We start from the raw sequence: 22,374 nt of genomic DNA, 5'->3' as shown, positions 1-22,374 counted from the left end.
ACACACCTCCCCCCAGTCATCACAGCAGCCCCTTCCTCCCCCTCCTCAACACAGACTGCTCTATGCATTACTGCAGACCAGGTCAGAGGTCAATTGAGGAAGCTTCACCCCAGGAAAGCAGCAGGCCCGGACAAGGTGTGTCCACAACTACTGAAGACCTGTGCTGCTGAACTGGGTGAACCACTCCAACGCATCTTCAACCTCAGCCTGCAGCTGGGGAGAGTGCCAACCCTCTGGAAGACGTCATGTATCGTTCCAGTTCCCAAAAAGAATCAGCCCAGCGAGCTGAACGACTTCCGACCGGTGGCACTCACTTCACATCTGATGAAGACGTTGGAGCGGCTCTTCCTCAGCCTCCTCAGACCCCAGGTACAACATGCCCAGGACTGTCTGCAGTTTGCGTACCGGGCAGGTGTTGGGGTGGAAGACGCCATCCTCTACCTGCTACACCGAGCCCACTCGCATCTGGATAAGGGAAATGGCACAGTGAGGATCCTCTTCTTGGACTTCTCGAGTGCCTTCAACACCATCCAGCCCCTACTGCTTCAGGACAAACTGAACAGGATGAGAGTGGACCCCAGCCTGGTCACCTGGATCTCTAGCTACCTCATTGACAGGCCGCAGTACATCAGGCTGAAGAACATCATGTCTGACACTGTAATTAGCAGCACTGGAGCACCCCAGGGCACGGTGCTGGCCCCTCTTCTCTTCACCCTGTACACCACGGACTTCTGCTACAACTCGGAGCTGTGTCACATTCAGAAGTTTGCCGATGACACAGCCATCGTTGGGTGTATCAGTGACGACAGAGAGGAGGAGTATAGGAGCCTGGTGAGGGACTTTGCTGTGTGGTGCAACAGGAACCATCTGCAGCTCAACACCTCAAAGACCAAGGAGCTGGTCATTGACTTTGGGAGGTCCAGACCAAGGTCACGACCAGTTCTGATCAAGGGAGTCAAGGTGGAGGCTGTGGATTCCTACAAGTATCTTGGGCTGTGGCTGGACAGCAAGCTGGACTGGACTTGTAACACCAATCACTTATACAGGAAGGGACAGAGCAGGCTATACTTCCTTAGGAGGCTGCGGTCCTTTAACATCTGCAGGAAACTCCTGTGGATGTTCTATCAGTCTGTGGTCGCCAGTGTCCTGTTTTACACCGTGGTGTGCTGGGGGGGCAGCACATCCAAGAAGGACACATCCAGGCTGGACAAACTGATCAGGCGGGCCGGCTCTGTGGTCGGCATGAAGCTGGACTCTCTGGTGACGGTGGCAGAGAAGAGGTCTATGGACAAACTGTTGAACATCATGGATGATGCCAGTCACCCTCTGCACACCGTCATCAGCAACCAGAGGAGCCTGTTCAGTGACAGAATGCTCCTTCCCAAGTGCAGGACGAACAGACTCAAAACTCCTTTGTCCCTCACGCCATCAGACTGTACAACTCCTCTCTGGGGGGGGGGGAGAGGTAACAGGAGGACAGAGGACGGTAAGGAGCAGTAGCCTAGCCTAACAATAAGCAATACCGGACAATGATGCTGCTGGAATCTTAATTTCCCTGAGGGAACCCTCCCAAAGGGATCAATAAAGTTTTATCTAATCTAATCTATGTCTGGTTGGAGTCTCATCACATCACTCCTGTGGAGGACGGCCCCATATGGACAGTTGAAAGTCACACCTGGAGGACGCTCTGGACACTTACAATAATGCTTTTATGGCTGAGGACTGCAGTTGACTTGCTAACTTTAGGACTGCAGTTGTCAGGAACAGTTTTGCACTCAAGTTTCCATCAATGAAGAGTTATAACATCAACGAAACAGACTTCATGTTAAAACTGTTAATGTTATAGTCATGTTGACTGTTGTTGCCCAAATGAGGATGGGTTCCCTTTTGAGTCTGGTTCCTCTCGAGGTTTCTTCCTCATGTCATCTGAGGGAGTTTTCCCTTGCCACCGTCGCCACAGGCGTGCTTATTGGGGATAGATTAGGGATAAAATTAGCTCATGTTTTAATTCATTCAAATTCTATAAAGCTGCTTTGCGACAATGTCTGTTGTTAAAAGCGCTATACAAACAGACTTGACTTTTCTATATGTAGCATGATTGATCTTGAACTCTCTAAGCCTCTTCAGAAATTGCTGTGGTTTCCTCTTAGTTACCTTGCATAATACAGAATTTGTAAAGGAGAGCAGACTTGTGTGCTGCATTGCCTCAGCAGTCTCCATCCTGAGCTGCTGATTCGAGATCATGTTGGCAGGACTCATATTAACTTTTCACCTTGCCTCAGGCTCCTGCATTGACGATCCCACTGATTCTGACACTGCGACATTTCCCTCCCTGGCCTCTCCTGTGCTCGCCAGATGAGGCATGTCTGTATGTCTGCACATCCTAATTCACCCTCATGTCTCAACTAGCTCTAATTACGGTTCTCCTCAAGCCGTTTGTGCAAATGCAGCCTGGACATCAGGCTAACATCATGACCCTGCTGCTGAAGATTTGTAAAAGACATGCACTGCCATGACTCATGTTGTTCTTTGCTGTGAGTCATGTACATGTATCCCAGCAAGGCTTTGATGTCCCTGCTCCTTGTTTGACCTCACTTCCTGTCATTATCCTGCCTGGGGATGTTTTTTGGCTGAGATGGCTAGCTGTTGTGATGAATTTTACTGGCTGTTGTGTGCTCACTGAAAACCATTTTGGTAAATAATAAAAAATGTTTTTTTTAAATCCGTTTGAACTCTTGTGAAATCAAGTTTTAATTATAGATTTCTGTGGTGTTCTCTTCTACAGTCTACAAAACTAAGTCTACTATGTAGGATTTATTCGGAGAAATGGGGTATAGTATTCATAAGTGTGTTTCCATTACTGTATAATGACCTGTAACTATGAATCAATGCGTTTTTCATGAGCATAGAACGAGCTCCCTATATCTACACAGAGGACGGTCTTCTTCCACGGAGTCACCATGTTGCGCTGCTACAGTAGCCCAAACTGGACAAACCTCTAGAGAGTGCCTTCTGAGTTTTGTGTTTACTGTAAGTGGCAGCATGAATTCAGAAGGAAACACCGGAAGGAAGACGAAGAAGACAGAAGAGGAATCGGCGGATGCTGGTGCTGGCCATCAAGTTTTAGAATCCCGCTTCTTCTTTCAGCTTCTCCCGTTAGGGATAGTCACCGCGGATTATCCAGATCTGTATATTTCATTTTGGCTTTTTATTTATTTAAAAAGAGCAACTACTTTATCACATATACACTTAAGCACAGTGAAATTCCTCTCTGCATTTAACCCATCTGAAGCAGTGAACACACACCCACACCCAGAGCAGTGGGCAGCTATGCTACAGTGCCCAGGGAGCAGTTGGGGGTTTGGTGCCTTGCTCAAGAGCACTTCACCCAACCTTCAGGCCATGGCTGCCCCATGTTACCCTAACCGCATGTCTTTTCTGGGCTCAAACCCAGAATCTTCTTGCTGTGAGGCAACCATGCTAACCACTACACCACCATGCTGCCCAATCTATCCTGGCGCTTCCTGACGTGACTCAACCCTCCCCAATCTATCCAGGCTTGGGACCAGAACCAAGTATGCACTGGCTTGTACAACCTCAGTGGCTGGGTGTTCATGTTTTAGAGTAGGGTAACAAGTTTTAGAACCCAAATTTTGAAAAATGGAGGATCATACTTATTAATTAATATGACGAAAAGCAAGAGAATACACTAGGGGATACACTAGGGGTACCTGACGGCCACTATATGTTCTAATACAAGGACTTTCAGTTTACTGAACCGTGCACGCTTGACCCTTTTTTAATGTTGGACGGAATTTATATGATGCCAAAACTCGGGCATCATCTACTTCTTGAAGGAGAATATAAACGAAGGATGCTATATATTTAATTGATGGGTCATCAATACAGTGTATCATTTTTTGAGGTATAAAGGAGACCTCTCTTAATGCCAAATACCAGACACAAAACGGTGACCACAATCCAGTCGTTTCTGTGAAATGGGTTGATCCATTTGATTCTCCTTCCTGTAGCTTTTGGCAGTCTGTAAAAGGATGGCTTGGATTTCCTGTTGAATGTATTTGTAGTCAATCGCACGGCAGCTTTTTTCCGTTTTAGAGGGCTTTGTTGTATTCAATCTGAACACTAACACTGCCGGTAGTCCTTTTGCCACTCAGTGGGTGTAACCGCAATGCCTTCTGCACACGGTGATGTTACGTGCATACCCCATATTAGTTGGGCCTGGTTTATTTAGTTCAGTGATGTTTTGTTTTTATGTGCTGAAGCCTTTCCTGCAATCTTTATCTTGGTCCCTGGAAAGTTATATGATTTATAGTTAATGCTGAGACCGTATCATACTTTATTTATTTATTTATTTATTTATTTATTTTTAATAGCTAGCTTCTTTTTTTTTGGATCACTGCCATTATGGTCATACTAATTTCTGGCTGCAAGACTGTGGTGATGCTTAGTGCCAAGATGATGGTTATGTACTTTACTTTCCCATCCTTCCTATAACTGCTGAATTAGCATATCTGCAAATAAAAACATTTATTGTTAAAGCTAGGGAGAGTGACTTTTGGTGGAATATTACAGAAATTAATGAGACTGTATGGCAAACAGTAATATATGTTTATAGCCTGGGGGATTATATAACAGTGTAATCATGTTCACCATAATGTTACTGAGCTTTGCAAGTGGAAATTGTGCAAAATGAGATTTAGTGTGTAAACCACAGGAATTATCCTACCAGAGCTCAGAACAAGCAAACAGATTTGCACAAAGCAAGGGTGACTCGATGAGGACGTCTGGAAAAATAGCAAACTAATAAATTTGAAGGGTCAGACACAGTATCTCTCTTTAGAATATGGAAAGTTTGTGGATTGAGCTAAAAAATTCTCAGGAAGCCAAAAGAACTTTCTCTGCACTCCAGTCAAAATTCACATTTCGTGGGCATCCTAGCCCCTGAAACACGATCCTGTGCCTGGTGCTTGCTTTTGTCTCATGGAGTCAGCGCAGCAGGGGGTCTATAACACACTACAATGGGATCCCTATCAGGTGTTTGTAAGCTGAGATCCAGACGCTGCCAGCTCGGCTAGTCCACGCCACCCAGCAGCCACTAATGTCAGTCGTCAAAGACGTCGTACGTCCCATTAATCATCCATGAATGTCGAGTATTTGGAGAAAAAGGTGACATAAGAAGTGAAACTGTAGACACGCTGTGAATACCCATCTGCCTCTGGCAACAGGAGAATAGTATTTGGCAAAATGGCGCTGGAGCAGAAGAGCGAAAACGGCGTGCTTGGCATCTTTTTGTTTCATTCACAGTCGAGAACAAACAGGCAGGAGATCTCGTGAAACGTGGGACTGACCAAGAGCATTTGGTCTCCATTGTCATCAAAATAAATCACTTGGACTAGTCAGATTACATCATGTGAGAATCACAGATTCTCACATTTTACGAGTGTCAGTGTGTGTCAAAAGTGTTTGGCCAGAGAAAGAGCGTGGTTCTCATTTTCCTCTGCAGGAAGAGGCCCTTCGTGTTTAAAGGCTACAATCCTGTGGTCATTCATCATTGTGGATAGAGTGAATTCAGCCACAGGCACTCTCTCTGGGAGAGCACTGCCAATTAATGTGACTCACTGTAAAGACTCTTCCTACCACTGCAAACATATATCCTACAAAATGCTGTTTAATACACTGTCAATCCTATATCATGATATTTTTTTATAGTATGGTGTTGAGTGAGCTGATTCCCCCACCCTCTCATGGAGAAATTTCTTCACCACTCCCACTGTTTTTGCCACCTTGGGCTTGATGTCCTTGAACGTTAGTGTTTCAGTGATGCAGCTCCTGCCAGGCTGGATAATTGGGTGAAGACCTGAACAGATGTGTCAGTGTAAGAGAGAAAGCCAAGACTCTTCAGAGCTCTGCTTTATGAGCTCTTAACAAAGCAGGAGTTAAAGACCGTGATCTGCACTCAATCTAGACATACACTTAGCGGCCACGTTAATAAAAACACGTTCTCCCGCTCATTCATGAAATGATCCAATCATGTGCGAAAAACCATCCAGCGTGCAGAGTTTCTGCAGATGGACTCGTGTTGTGGTGTTGATGAGAAAGCTCAGAGGAGAACATCCAGACTGGTTCCAGATGACAAGAAGGCTGCAGTAACTCAGACGAGACAATCAGTGACAGCATAGCTCACTCCAGCCCCACCTAGTCCAGAAGGAGCGATCTAAAGTGGGCCCCCTTGCGCAATAAATGTTGCAAGCTATATACACACCCTAGGAATACCTACCTATTTGCCAGAAAGAATCCAAAATGGCGAGGAATTGACCGAGAAGAAGCGATTTTTGTTGAACTGCTTATTAAAGTTTAATTAGTCCATAGCTTCATAAATAATTGTAATTAAGCAAATCTGGGTAGCGGTTATATGCACCCTGGGTACCCCTGCCTTCATGCTAGTAAGCCCATGTTTACATTAGACCGTATCAGCGGATCATCAGATTAACGTTTTTAAAACGATTAGTGTGCACACAGCAACACCAGTACACGATTTGCGTGCACACAGCAACACCAATACACGGATACGCTCGGCTCCGCAGGCATCCTGCGCTCCAAATCACTCCGCCCTGAACAGCGAGTGCCCTCTGGAGGGTGCGCACTCCGGCCTTGCGCAGCTCACAGAGCGCGTGAGTGAAGTGAACAAGCTGTGATTCGGGACTGAGCCGCTGTGTGTGTGATCCCAGCGCATATCACTTACCACTTGCAAGTGGAAGGATGGCAAGCCTAAAGACAATCATAACTACACAATGGGCAGTATTTGCATCAGTATTTGCAGTATTTTCATACTTTTATACTCTTTAATGAAAGGTGATACAAGGTAGGGCTGTGCGATGTCCCCTTAATTGGCATCGACGATGTTTACAGCGCAAACATCGTGATGGACGATCATATCGTGGGCGGGGGGGGGTTAATACCACATTAAATATATTATTATTATTAAAAGTATTAGATACTCATCCGAGGCTTTGGCACGTAAAGAAAAAAAAGCGCTAGGTGATGTGGAATATTTGGCCTTGATAACGGTGGTCCAGCTGCAACATGATGCCCTATACGTCAGCTACCGTACATTATGTGGACCGAGAGTGGGCAATGCAGTCCAAATGCCTGCAGACGAGTTTCATGCCAGAGACACATTCAGCGGACAATTTAGAAGACGCATTGCGCGAGACACTTGCCGAATGGAAAATAGAGGAGAAAAAGATCGCCTGTATAACAACGGGGCGAATATTGTCACAGCCATCAGGCAATTGAAATGGCCGTGGTTAAGTTGTTTTGGGCACAATTTGAACCTGGCCATAACCAACTCGCTTGCGCTACAGAGGGCGAGTACAGACCGAGCGTTTGGAGTTTGCCGAGCAGTCAACACTGCGTTTGCGCACAGCTGGCTTCGGAGAAATGAGCTGCGCAAAGCGCAGGTGGAAATGAACCTCCCCGAGCACTCACTGATCACGGCAAGATATTAATCTGCTCTAACAATGAAAGACTAGTATTCAAACTATGAGAAGAAACTACACTTAAGCTATTACTCATTGCTTATTTACACCATATCAATTGAAGATGCGTTTCGGCCTTTAGTGCGCACTTGAACGCGCTAATTTTTCCAATTTATTAGTGTTTGAATTATTGCACCAGCTTTTAAAATCATGATTTAATATTGTTTTTTTTTTTTACTGTCTTTACATTTATCAGAATCACCTTCATTCTTCCATTTGGTTTGACATTATGGCTTAGAGTGGACCATTTTGAGTCTGAAAGTAGGCCGATTTACCAGATTAAAGTTATTTGACTTCTGCCGAAGTCTGCGCTTCACTGCCGTTTGATAAGGTGAAATATTTCCCGACTGAAGTCGTTAATAGTGGCTATTTGTTTGAACAACATGACAAATTTTACATTAAAAGTATAGTGTAGGCTAAAAAATGAAGTCAGAATTTATTATTAGTAGCATACTGTATTTGTGTAACCATGTTATGTTCACTAGCACGTCCCTGCACCATAGCCTACGTGAACAAGCGGTAATAGGATATTACTTTATAATGATTTACATAATTATGTATTTATAATTATATAATATATTTATATATTAAACAAAACTAACTAAACTAACAAAAAACTAATTTTAGGTTAAATAGGCCCAGATGATACCGTATATGCATGATTATGACAGGAGGGGGCGTGGTATCACAATGGTGGCTCTCCATCGTGATGGATGACTACCATCGTCGATGGACGATGGCATCGTCGATCGGCACAGCCCTAATACAAGGCGGAAGTCCGCGCCGTTTTTCAGCAGTCGCGTCACATGACCAACTCCAGCGAATCAGGAAGGTGGATGTCACAGTGACGTTGTCCAATGACGACGCCAGCTAGAGCTCAGCACAGCGTATCCGCGTATTCTCAATGTTTACACAGCACTGGAGCTGACACGATCTGGATTGAATACGTGGACCCTGGCGGATTCCCGTTTCCTGGCGTTTCCAGGCGGTTTAATGTAAACGGACAGTGCATCCGCGAAGAAAACGAGACAGATACGGTCTAATGTAAACTTGGCCTAAGAATCAAAATCGGTGAAGAACTGAGGGAGAAGCGATTTGTGTGGAAACTGCTCGTTAGGGCTTAATTACTCTATCTTTGTTATTAATTGCAATTATGCAAATTTGGGTAGAAGCTATATGCAGCCCAGGCAGACCTATCTTCCTGCCAAAAAGAATAAAAATTGGTGAAGAATTGAGAGAGAAGAAGCGATTTTCGTGAAATGTGGATGCCTCCGGATGGACAACACACGGTGGCATAAGCTGTTGGCCACATCCTTTACATCTGTGGTGAGCAGAAAAGCATATCAGGATGCACAAAACTTCAAATTTTAAGGCAAATGGGCTACAACTGCAAAAGTCCATTTCTGTCAGCTAAGAGCAGCAACCTGAGGCTAGGCTGGACATGGGCTGAACGAAACTAGACAGTTGAAGGTTGGGGGGAGGGACGACATGGCTTGATGTTTTTCCAGCAGCAGGTGTTCCTATTACAGTGGCCGGTGAGTGTAATCTGATCTAGTTGGAACTGAGATGTTTTGTTGTTTCTCACAATCCTTTCTGTTAGCCAGTTGAGATTGCAGATGTGTGTAAGCCAGGCCTCTCCCGTTCTTTAAACTCAGACACGCCTGAGTCAGAAAACGAGTCAGTCCTTCAGAGTAACCTCACTACTGTGATACAAGTTTGAGTAATGTTTTGTGGAATGTCTTTTCGTTTTCACTGTCCCCTGAGAGCAGTCGTATTTTCCTTTCTGTGTGTGGAGTGTGTAGGTTTTGACAAAGCAACCTGCTCTCTGGTCAGCGTAAACCTGAAACTCAGGAGTGTGAGCAGGTGCATTACTGGGTGGAGCAGTCACAAGCCGAACAAGTTAATGTTGACTTGAGTGATGCAATGTCTTAAGCTTCAGTTATTCAGTGTGTGTGTGTGCGTGGACACTCATAAGTTAAATGATAGTTAATTCTGGCCAGATGGCTGTGGGAGAGCTGTTTTTCCACTTGAGTGAATCAGCAGTCTGCTGCGAAAGTGATTTCCGTCAGACGCAGTAGCTGCAAGGGCCATCACAGACTGCCTACTCAACTGGGAATAATAAACTGTCAGACCTTCTGTATACACAACCACGCACATGTATGCAGCCAGTGCACTCTTGTTATTTTGACAATACGTCCACGCACAAGCATCACCAACCGAGAAGACATCACCTGTCCACCCACAACTGCAGCACCCTCAACATGTTTTAAAGTTCCTTCTAGACCTTCAGACCTGTTCTGAAGTGCGTTTTAAAGTATTTTAATTTAACATGAATCACAGTCAAAATTAGAGGTTGAGAGCAGTCGTTTGGAGTGTAGCTTGTGAAATGGCATAGCTCGCTGCTATGAGTCAAGTAAATTTATCTGCTCACTGATATGGGGCTTTTCATACCTGAGTAATGTGTAACCCACACAAAGGCATTTTCTAAAGGTGTAGTCATGAATAAGCGACTTGATTTTCTTATCTCGGTTTCTCTCTCTTTGTGCTTAACATTTATATTACATTAATGGCATTTAGCAGGTGCTGTTATCCAGAGCGGCATACAGCATACTCAGAGTAGCCTGGGGAGCAGTTGGGGGTTGGGCGCCTTGCTCAAGGGCACTCTTGCCATTCCTGCTGGTCCAGGGAATTGAACCAGTGACCTTTTGGTCCCAAAGCTGCTTCTCTAACCATTAGGCCATGGGTTTCCCATTATAGATGAGCTTGCATCATTTTTAAGGAGACTAAAAGTGTGTTTAGGAGAGACAGGTGGTCCAGTTGCAGTCATGTTCATGAGGTCATGATGTATCCAAGATTAACCAAATATTAAGTTCCCATGAAAAAGATGGTTGCTTTGACCAACAGCAATAACATGTAGGACAATATCAGTTATTGGTCAGATTCTTACTGAATTTCACACTTCAGCATTGACACTCCTCCATTCAAAGGTGATAACTGTAGGACAAATAGCAGCAGATCTGTGCACGAGTTCGGGCATGAAGTTTGGATGTTTTAGATGGATTTATGTTTAAAAAAAAATGCCGGTTGCTGATGCTGCATTGGCTCGTGTTCCACCAATCACCATACACCTTACGTTACTCATGGTTCCTCTTGTGGTGTGAGAGTACCTACTCTGAAGTAGGAGCTAAAAAAGTCCCTCAAAACGGTGTTCTAAGAACTATGATTGTCCTCTTCCTGAAGTACGGACACACAAAAAGGGCGAACTTCCTCCAACGGTTCTAAGAACTATGAAAAAGCATGATGGGACTGGCCTTCAGAAGCACCAGACCTCAATCCCAGAGAAAACCTGGAACACTACTATGGACACCTACTAACTAACTAACTAACTACACACCAAATCACTGTAACAATGGGCTGAAATGGGCAGGAACCGCCTTAAAACACAGGTGGAATCCTCACCCGACAGGATGGTTATATCCACATGATGGGAGGTATGTGCATGATTGATAGGTTAATGTTGTATTGCTTAACCCTGTGCGTGTTAAAATATCATGCAACCATCAGGAAGATAACGAAAACTCGCAACAGCATAGAAAAGACGTCAACCAAATAGGTTTAGTCATTGTTCTCAGTAATATCTACTCATACTCAGAATATTTGTTGAAGGGACATTCCACCGAAGGGACATTTGCTTGTTGTACCACTCCCAAATTAAACTTAATTTGTTATATCTTTTCAACACTGATTATAATAACACACACATTTAACTATTCAAAATGTGTATTGGTCAGCCTCCGGCTACGTTATTTATTTTTTTACAAGGTTTGGAAGTCAAAGATGGCTGCATACTCTTTATATGAGTAACAGGACTGAGTTTTTAGCCTAGGATTAGCTAATACATGGAATTAAGCCACATGGCGTCATCACTAATGGCATGACCACACTTAAAACATTCTAATGATTTTACCAAAAATCTGTATTTTTAAAATAAACAAATATCATCTAAGAAATAATTTAAGTAACAGGACAGTATGTTGACATTGACCTTATCAGTCAGTTAAAAAATCATCAAATATACAGAAAAGGAAATGAGAGAACTAACTTTTGGTCTTCCCATGGCCTTCAGAAGACACAACTGATGTAACTTCCTGTTGAGCATGTGATTTATGGAATGTTCCAAATTTGTCAGATGGGGTAATATGTTGGGTAACAGGACTGAGTGAAAACCCAGGGACACGACTAAAATGTGTATTTTAACTAAGATATTGTGGATTTCTTATGAAAAAAATATATTTAAACCATGGATAGGATATGGAGTCACACGAGTGCAAAAGAAATACTGTTTCTGAAGGATTTTAATCATAATATTTCATAGTTAAGTATAAAGTTAGAATGCGGGGACAGGTAACACATGCTATTTTTCAGTGTTTTAGGTAGTTTTAATCCTTACAATTATATATCTTAAATTTGAAATCAGATCAATGTGCAGGACATTCTGCGTAATAAGGAAATGTATTTTAAAGTACATTTTTATGTGCATTTATACATAATTTTCTAGGGACGGAAATGGCACCGATTCGGTGGAATGGCTCTGAATATTCTTACCAGATTGTTTTGGAATTGAAAATTGCAAACACTTACATGGAATTTTGTCATCGTGACAACACTAATGCAGAATACACAATCCGCAACTTGAAGAGTAAAATGTAATCTAGATCATTTTACTTTTATAGGAATTTTAGAATAGATTTGTATTATATATCTCATTATCTCTAGCCACTTTATCCTTCTACAGGGTCGCAGGCAAGCTGGAGCCTATCCCAGCTGACTATGGGCGAAAGGCGGGGTACACCCTGGACAAGTCGCCAGGTCATCACAGGGCTGACACATAGACACAGACAACCATTCACACTCACATTCACACCTACGGTCAATTTAGAGTCACCAGTTAACCTAACCTGCATGTCTTTGGACTGTGGGGGAAACCGGAGCACCCGGAGGAAACCCACGCGGACACGGGGAGAACATGCAAACTCCACACAGAAAGGCCCTCGCCGGCCCCGGGGCTCGAACCCGGACCTTCTTGCTATGAGGCGACAGTGCTAACCACTACACCACCGTGCCGCCCCTGTATTATATATTAGTAAGGAAAATTTCCCTCAGACGGACTCGAGGAAGTCACTTTGTGCAGGCTCCCGATCCCATGATTGGGGTAATAAAAGATCATTACTCCTATAAGTTGATCTTTATGTAACTTTAACATTTATTGGCAGTGCTCAGGTTAGTCTAACTAGTGTACTTTGACCGACATGTTCATGAGACACGAGCAACTGTATCCTCTACAAATTGGACCGATGACATGATCCCAGCTGGTGGAGTAGAGACACAACCGAGATCTTGGTTACTCTCTATGAGCTATGCAATCTGAAACAGGAAGATTTAAGCTGACGGAGTCTGAACTGAAAACTAGATCATTAACATGGCTTGAAATGAAATCACGACCATCTGAGAAACAGTCCCTGTAGCGCAGTTTTATTACCTCGCCCCGGGACGGAGTCCACCAGGGGGCGAGGTATTGTTTTCGGTGTTTTTTTTTGTAAACGATATTACGGGAAAATGGCTGGATGAAACTTTCAGGGTAGATGGGCATTGGTCTCAAATAGAACCTCCAACATTTTGAGGGTCATCCGGTCAAGGTCACCAAAAAGGTCAAAATTGTTTTTGTTGTGTCTACTGCCTCATATACAGGCGCTAGCCACTACGTCATCATGCTGTAAGAGTGTAACGATCGCACACTGCGCATGAACATACACATGTTCTGATTAAAATGGCCGGTGAGTGTATACAATTCGGTTCACCATTCGAAAGAAATGGACTAGACTAAAGAAATCGCTTTCAGACATGTTTATGCTTATTACAGAGGGAAAGTGCATTCCACTGAGCTCTAGCGCTGGGCCATTTCTGGGAAATAAGAGTTTGTTCATGGTGACAGCGTGTGTCAGACTCGGTTCGGAGGTTTCAGTTTCAAAAACTGTAAGAGGTAAGAGTAGAATAATATAAAGTACAGACACTTGGTATATTTTGCATGTGTGTATGTGCTATATTTACTGTATGGACATGGGATCAGAAAACAGTTTTATTTATAAGCAGTAGCTATATGTACCCATAGGGCACCTATTATTATTTATTTATTTATATTTTTTTCATGATATCTTCCTTCATATTCATCATAAGTGCTACCAGGCGAGGTTTGTTTTGCCTGGCAACACTTGTTTATTTATTGTAAGCAATTTTGATGCATGCTTTTGTTATGACAAGTTGTAAAGAACGTCGCATCACAAACCATGAGGCTGCTATCACTCATAATCTGCAAGTGATGTAGGTTAGTTAGCAGATAGACTGATGTTACTGTCAACATTCTCTAACTGTCTGTTGGCTGAGCAGTTCAGTATTCGTATAATCCTCGTGTGGGTGGTTTCGGCTCTCGGTCGACGATTTAAAGGCTTTATCTATTCTTGTCTGATATCGGTGTGCTATCACCAGTGCTTTGGCAAACAAAAGGGGCCGTCTGTATTTTTGCGAATATTTCTATTATAATCTAGTTGCTAATTCTATGGCTAATGTTCTGCTTCATTAGTGTCGTGATCCATGCTGTACTGAGAAACTTCACGAGAAAAGCCTGTGTGAGGAAATCTGCTGAATCTGTTCTGTCTCAGTATGTTATGCAGATGCAGTGCCAGGACTGCAAAGGACGAGAGCTCACCCTGTAGAGTACGCACGTCCTTTCTCTGCATCTCTTCTTTATTTTTCCCGTCTGCTCCCATCTCTCATGTCATCTGAGGAAGTGGACTTGCTCTTCTGAATGCATTTCCTGAAGGCTTCTGTCTACTCACTGTTTTAGTTCACTCTCTCTTTTATCCTTTGTTTCTTTATGCATCATTCTCTTCTCGCCTCCTCCCCCATACTCCACACAAAGCCCAGGCTTGACTGTCCCAGGCTGGACGTGAGCCAGCACTCTACAGCCTATGGCTCCTTTTACTCACTCTTGGATTGAACAGACAGGTTTATCGTCAAAGACTCTTCGTTTTCTCTCCCTCTCTCTTTCTCTGGCAGGACAAAAGGTTTCACCATAAATTCATAAATATTGTGGGTTGGTATAAAACTTGGTGCACAATTGTTTCTTAAGGCAGTGTCTCTTGTTGCCAGATTAGTTACGAATCAATTGGTGCAAGTCTTACCCAGGCTGACATCATACTTCTGCTGTGGCACAGTAATATAATTCTTTCTTAAGGATAGCAACAGCTTGTATGTAGGCAGATAGAAACCTGTTCATTTTCTGAAAATATCACTCTAACTGTGTTATCAGGTGACGTCATGAGACATCCCTTGCACCCAACTCGAAATTGCATTAGCATTTGTTAATGGCCTTATGTCAGAACTACCTCTCACGGACCCACGAGCAGTTACTCGTCTAAATTGAGTTAGGTTTAACTTCCTTTCACTGCTATTATATGGCAGAGGTTTGCTCAGCAGCGATTCACAGTCTGCAGCCATCCACAGAATCATTAGTATTCATCAGACGCAACAAAATCAATAGGCATGTAACGATTCACCCTATTCATGATTCGATTCAACTCATCATATCAGGTTCGCAATTCGATTTTCCCACGATATTAAACAAAAAATTAAATGCATCGTTGCATGTCATCGGTATTCAACAGGCACACTACCACTTTTTCATATATCCTGTCTTAGGCCAGTGACTGACTGGGCTCCCTCACCTCCTGCTCACAGCTCAATGCCTCTCTGTTCTCTCACTTCCTCTCACAGGACCAGTTTGAGAATATCGACAAGCACACGCAATGGGGCATCGACTTCCTGGAGCGCTATGCAAAGTTTGTGAAGGAAAGGCTGGAGATAGAGCAAAACTATGCAAAACAGTTGCGGTGAGTATTCTAACAATAACCCAACGTCAACACGTGGCACACGCACGGCTGAGCATGCACTAATGCATGGAAGGATTTCCTGCCATTTTAATCAGTGTTTGCATGTCGTACTTATTAAGTCCGTTTGAATTATGATGTTAACGTTTAGGATGCTCAGTCATTATTGTGCATGCAGCAGCTCACAAAACAGCAGGCGCTCTGATTTAAAAGTGCCAGTCAGCCACTTTTTGACAGTACACCGTGCAATATTTATTCCTGTCCACATCTGTCTAGCACATACTGTGTTTCAACGTGTTCCACTTTGTTAAACAAAAAAGTTGAAAGGGCATATCCTGGACCAATTTAGTGGGGTTTTTTTATATGAAAGTATGTTCCTTTACACACTCATCCAGAAGGGTAATTTTGCACAAGGCCATCGGTCTACAACAGAAAAAATAAAATAACAAAACACGTCTGGAAAAATCCCAAGGGAGTCTGGAGCCAGATTGATCCAGATTCGTGACGTCGCGTGCGGATCCGGCAGCAGGCTGAGAGACCCTGCATGGATTCAGTGCAGTCTGTGTAGACCAAGTTTAGCAGCTAGCGATTTTGCTCATCTATCTATTGTTGCAGAAATCATATTTTTTCTAATTCCTATTATGTATTTATACATTTCTTCATTTAGAAGAGTACTGGCTATTGTAGGAGAAAGATTTCATAAGCTACACACATGGAATCGGCTAAGCAGGGTTGTATATACATTTAATGTGTTTGACAGGTCCTAAGATCTCAAGCCCTGACACGCACATCCCTTGATACATGTGAAGTGTATTATCGCCCAGCGCTTTCGTGTTGTTTACTTTTGTGTGTGTCAATAAATAACATTATCCGTGTACTGCACAAACACAGGAACACCTAATTTAGAGTATAGTCTCTCTTATTTCTTACCCTGGCAACAGTCAACTTGTGAATTGCCGTTTTTCTTGGTCTTTTTCTCGGCTCTGCTTTGGTCCTCGGCTTCGAGGGCCTCAGTGGATGCGGCACTTCGCCTTCTGTCAGGGGAAACGAACACGGCTGGCTCCTTTGGTGACGCTGACACAGATGGAGACGGTGTTGCTTTGGGCATTCTAACAGATGGAACCGCGTCTTTTTTTCAGATCAAGTTGCTTCTTGAAGCCCGTTTCCCACTGCAAATTGTTCTCAAAGTCGTCGGGCTTTATGAAGTGAGCCCCACATATGATGCTGTGGTCTGTTGTATGTTGCCAGTTTTTCCAGGTGCCTAGCACGAAGCGCTCCCATTTCTCTCTCATTGTCTGGTCTTTTGGAAAACGTCAATGATGAGTACTAATCCCATCAAGATTAGTGTTGCTACACCCTCCTACGATACATCTGTTAACCATTTTAATAATTACGTGATAACGTTGAAGAAATTTGCAGAAAACCACCAGGTCGTTTTCTCATAAACAAACCAGCGCTGATGTAGGATTCAGAAGGAGGTGTCCCGCACGTGACATCATGAAAATCAATGTTTGCTGGGAAATCCAAGTGCCAAGTTTTTTCAGAGGTGGACCAATTCGCCTCAAATGGCTTGATTTCAACTGAATTTTTCTGGTATTGCGCAAGGTAAAAAAAATTGCAGAGAATGCAGAATGTTACAGATATTTGACCAAAGTTTAATATAAAATAGGAGAACTACATTGATCTTGCTCCTGAATTTACCCGTGATATGCACTTTAAGACTTACAGTTTGAAGGTCTTCACCTTCAATGGCTTGATTTCAACTGAATTTTTCTGGTATTGCGCAAGGTAAAAAAAAAAATTGCACAAAATGTGACAGCTATTTGACCAAAGTTTAATGTAAAATAAGAGAATTACATTGATCTTGCTCCTGAATTTACCCAAGATGTGCCCTTTAAATCTACAGTGCATGTGATGGGGAAATGACGTTGAAATTGGGGGATAAAGCGCAGTGTTCCTGTGCTGCTGAGAGTCACCCTGGGAATCCTGTAATAGTAATTCACATTGTTTGTTTGAGTCAGATTTGAATCGATGGGTAATTTCAACAACCAGCTCAGATTTGAGAAACGTCACAACACCTGAAAGAAGTACAACCAAAGACTCGGCGTGAAATTTGTGTTATGGCGTCAGATGATGCCGCAGGAATCATAACAGAAAAATCTCTTCCTGTCAGTTATCTTTGAGCTAGATGTCATGTGGTAATCAGCCTTCCTCTCCCTCTCTCTCACTCTCTCACACACACACACACACACACACACACACACACACACACACACACACACACACACACACTCGGCAGACCTGTACTTGGAGCACACTGACGGATAAAGACAGAGAGAAGGCTTTCCCCTTCATCACGGTCTCGTGTGCCGCATTAGCTGGCTAGCTTGTGCTCTTTTCTGAGCTCTTGCTGAATGTATTGTTGCATCTTGCAGCCTTGGGATTTATCAAATCCGTTCACTTTTATTTGTCCAGCACTTCTAACTATAGACAAGGTCACAAAGCAGCTTGACATAGCTTTTAAGGAAATCTAGTTGTAGAGTTTGATGCCTAACGAGCAAGCCAGAAGCACCAATAGCAAGGAAAAACTTCCTGAGACGACATGAGGAAGAAATCTGAGAGGAGCCAGACTCAAAAGGAAACCCATCCTCTTCTGGCTGACGCTGGATAGTTTGATTATGTAATCCACATGGTGTTGAAGAGCTCAACGCAGCCCATGATACAAAATGTTCAACTCCCAGTAGCTTGCAGTTGAGACACTGAAATCCAGAAATTCTACATCCATCAGCTTTAATCAAACCGTAACATGATTAATATTTGAAGTTAAATGCATTCACACTGCATGCTTGATAAACCTGAGGAGCTGATCACGGAGTTTGTTTTGTAAATCAAACTGCTTCAGTCATTATATATACATGCACAAAATATTCCAGTTTTTGCTCTTCTTCTGAAAAACGCAATATTCCTACTAAGCTGTTTACATGGCGAATAAAAATTAATGTTCCACTCATATTTCCATTTACATGTGTTTACCTTGCAAACTGTCGTCTAGTTGGTTTGTATACAACACACAGAGCTGATCATAAACAGGCGAGAGGCGGTGTGTTGCAAACCGCCACAAAACCCCCAACTGAGACGTACATTCTGAATGCGCTGTATATGTGTCCAAAGAATGCTCCTAAAACCTGAATAATATCGATATGTCTTAATCACAAAATGCTAAATTCAGAATATACAAATGGAATATGCTGTTTACATGACCTGGATCAAATTCCGAACAATAGAGGAATGCAGTGGTGCTTGAAAGTTTGTGAACCCTTTAGAATGTTCTATATTTCTGCATAAATATGACCTAAAACATCAGATTTTCACACAAGTCCTAAAAGTAGATAAAGAGAACCCAGTTAAACAAATGAGACAAAAATATTATGCCTGGTCATTTATTTATTGAGGAAAATGATCCAATATTACATATCTGTGAGTGGCAAAAGTATGTGAACCTTTGCTTTCAGTCAGTGCGTTTACATGCGCATAGAGAAAATCGAATTTCTGCCGTAGCTCGACTGAAATTGAAGTTCTAAATGGCATGGAAACACCTTAGCTCGGCTGAAATCGAACCGAACTGGATTTCTCGTAATCGAGCTACGCGACCTAGATTATGCGATTGTAGCCGAGCTACTTAGTGCATGTAAACCCTATCGAGCTACGTAGTCGAGCTACTTACTTCAGCACTGCCCCTTCCGGAAGTGACGAGACCACAAGCGGGAAACACAACAGCCTCGGTCGGCATGACAATAGTAGTAGAAACGTGCACTTCTGGAGCAATGAGGAGATAGAGTTCATGCTCATTCAGCTTAAGGAGTTTTATTTATATATATATCTCGATGTTGCTGTCCTCGTCGTCGTTCTTCTTGTGAACACGGAACTGATAACTTTGTTCATACTCTTGAATAGCTCTTCTTCATGATGACAACCGGAAGTGTACCAACACGATGGGGCGTGTAGCGCCACCTGTGGCTCGGGTGCACAATGTACCTCACACAACAGCTCGATTTCCTTGTGTGCATGTAGGATTGGATTTCTCTGGCACCCCTGCTGGGACCCTTAGCTCGATTACCGACAGTAGCTCGATATGGATGTGCATGTAAATGCACTGACTATCTGGTGTGACCCCCTTGTGCAGCAATAACTGCAACTAAACGTTTCCGGTAACTGTTGATCAGTCCTGCACACCGGCTTGGAGGAATTTTAGCCCGTTTCTCCATACAGAACAGCTTCAACTCTGGGATGTTGGTGGGTTTCCTCACATGAACTGCTCGCTTCAGGTCCTTCCACAACATCTGGATTGGATTAAGGTCAGGACTTTGACTTGGCCATTCCAAAACATTAACTTTATTCTTCTTGAACCATTCTTTGGTAGAACGACTTGTGTGCTTAGGGTCGTTGTCTTGCTGCATGACCCACCTTCTCTTGAGATTCAGTTCATGGACAGATGTCCTGACATTTTCCTTTAGAATTCGCTGGTATAATTCAGAATTCATTGTTCCATCAATGATGGCAAGCCGTCCTGGCCCAGATGCAGCAAAACAGGCTCAAACCATGATACTACCACCACCATGTTTCACAGATGGGATAAGGTTCTTATGCTGGAATGCAGTGTTTTCCTTTCTCCAAACATAACGCTTCTCATTTAAACCAAAAAGTTCTATTTTGGTCTCATCCATCCACAAAACATTTTTCCAATAGCCTTCTGGCTTGTCCACGTGATCTTTAGCAAACTGCAGACGAGCAGCAATGTTCTTTTTGGAGAGCAGTGGCTTTCTCCTTGCAACCCTGCCATGCACACCATTGTTGTTCAGTGTTCTCCTGATGGTGGACTCATGAACATTAACATTAGCCAATGTGAGAGAGGCCTTCAGTTGCTTAGAAGTTACCCTGGGGTCCTTTGTGACCTCGCTGACTATTACACGCCTTGCTCTTGGAGTGATCTTTGTTGGTCGACCACTCCTGGGGAGGGTAACAATGGTCTTGAATTTCCTCCATTTGTACACAATCTGTCTGACTGTGGATTGGTGGAGTCCAAACTCTTTAGAGATGGTCTTGTAACCTTTTCTAGCCTGATGAGCATCAACAACGCTTTTTCTGAGGTCCTCAGAAATCTCCTTTGTTCGTGCCATGATACACTTCCACAAACACGTGTTGTGAAGATCAGACTTTGATAGATCCCTGTTCTTTAAATAAAACAGGGTGCCCACTCCCACCTGATTGTCATCCCATTGATTGAAAACACCTGACTCTAATTTCACCTTCAAATTAACTGCTAATCCTAGAGGTTCACATACTTTTGCTACTCTCAGGTATGTAATATTGGATCATTTTCCTCAATAAGTAAATGACCAAGTATAATAATTTTGTCTCATCTGTTTAACTGGGTTCTCTTTATCTACTTTTAGGACTTGTGTGAAAATCTAATGATGTTTTAGGTCGCATTTATGCAGAAATATAGAAAATTCTAAAGGGTTCACAAACTTTCAAGCACCACTGTATTAGTGTGCGTGCAAATGTACTGACTGGGAATCAAATATTCTGTCGCAGCGGGAGTAAGCTGTGCATGCCATAGAAAATCAAGGAATCAATGACCTGCATTAAATTTGCTTCAGGAGACGAGTAGAGCTGCATCCGTGGCCTCTCCTATCTCCTCTCACCCTCCCCTCCTCTTTGCTTTGCTTTTAAGGAAGTAAGGCCTCCTGCCCTCCCTCTAGGATTTCCACTGTTGCCTGGATACAGCAGTTGAGTGCCCTCTCAGCCCTCCTAATGTCTAGGATAGTCATACTGTGGCAAAACACACACGTCATTATATGTGAGATCAGAAGCCTGTGTTAAAGACGCTGCCGGATACACACCTACCACTGAGACACACCCAGATGACGGACAGCCTGTGATATTCCCAGGGGATTTTCTTTGCATTGTAAACTTAAAAACGCAGATTAATAGCATACAGACGAACAGGTTATATTAATTTGCCTCTAGAATGTAATTTAATAATTATAAGTTGGACTGCAGTGAATATTTGAATCCTCTAACTTTTCTACTCAGTTTATTAGGTCCTCCTACCACACACACACACACACTGTGTAGGTGATTCCTGGCCGATATCCCAACCATAAATATTCAGCAAATAGCACTCCTTTGATCTGAAACTGACTGGCTAAAGGGCACTTCATGAATTACATGAAGAAAAAGGCGAGTTATAGTTTCAAACTGCCCTCCTACATGGTGGACTAAGAAGGAAAGTGTGACTAATAAAGTCGCCAGTGCAGGGGTGGATTTTGTGTCCGTGATATTTGCTTTTTATTTGTAGCTGCCCTGCGGACAAGTAGGTTCAACAGACAACCAGAAGCGGGGAAGTTATTTCCTATTGGGTTTTGCAAATGAAAGTGTCATTGCTGCATCATGTATCAGCCAAGGTGGGATCTGGCTGTCAAAAGAACTATTTTTACTCAACTGATTAATTTACTTGCATGGACAACAGACTGTCTCTTCAGAATCCGGAACACGAGAGGTGTGTGAAAACGCTAACAAAACCAAGCAAAATAAAGTACAGCATAAAGCTGTGATATACAGTGGTGCTTGTGAATCCTTTAGAAATTTCTATATTTCTGCATAAATATGACCTAAAACATCATCAGATTTTCACACAAGTACGAAAAGTAGATAAAGAGAACCCAGTTAAACAAATGAGACAAAAATATTATACTTGGTCATTAATTTATTGAGGAAAATAATCCAATATTACATATCTGTGAGTGGCAAAAGTATGTGAACCTCTAGGATTAGCAGTTAATTTGAAGGTGAAATTAGAGTCAGGTGTT

General features: G+C 43.0%; 1 protein-coding gene across 3 annotated transcripts in view; it reads left to right on the top strand.

Annotated features, from left to right (window-relative positions):
- The window catches only part of fnbp1l (formin binding protein 1-like), a 122,931-nt gene that overhangs the window by 69,933 nt on the left and 30,624 nt on the right, over nucleotides 1-22,374 (top strand). For 2 of the 3 annotated variants that reach the window (XM_060932135.1, XM_060932134.1), the window contains exon 2: nucleotides 15,390-15,505. The exons of the other annotated variant lie outside the window; for it this stretch is intronic. In XM_060932135.1, coding sequence (XP_060788118.1) covers nucleotides 15,390-15,505 — 116 coding nt within the window. The remainder of the gene's footprint in view (nucleotides 1-15,389; nucleotides 15,506-22,374) is intronic. 3 annotated transcript variants of the gene reach the window in all.

The sequence above is a fragment of the Neoarius graeffei genome, chromosome 10, assembly GCF_027579695.1.
Source record: "Neoarius graeffei isolate fNeoGra1 chromosome 10, fNeoGra1.pri, whole genome shotgun sequence".
Classification (NCBI taxonomy): Eukaryota; Metazoa; Chordata; class Actinopteri; order Siluriformes; family Ariidae; genus Neoarius; species Neoarius graeffei.
The sequence above is the reverse complement of the archived record's forward strand: the minus strand, read 5'-3'. Positions and strand labels throughout refer to the sequence as shown.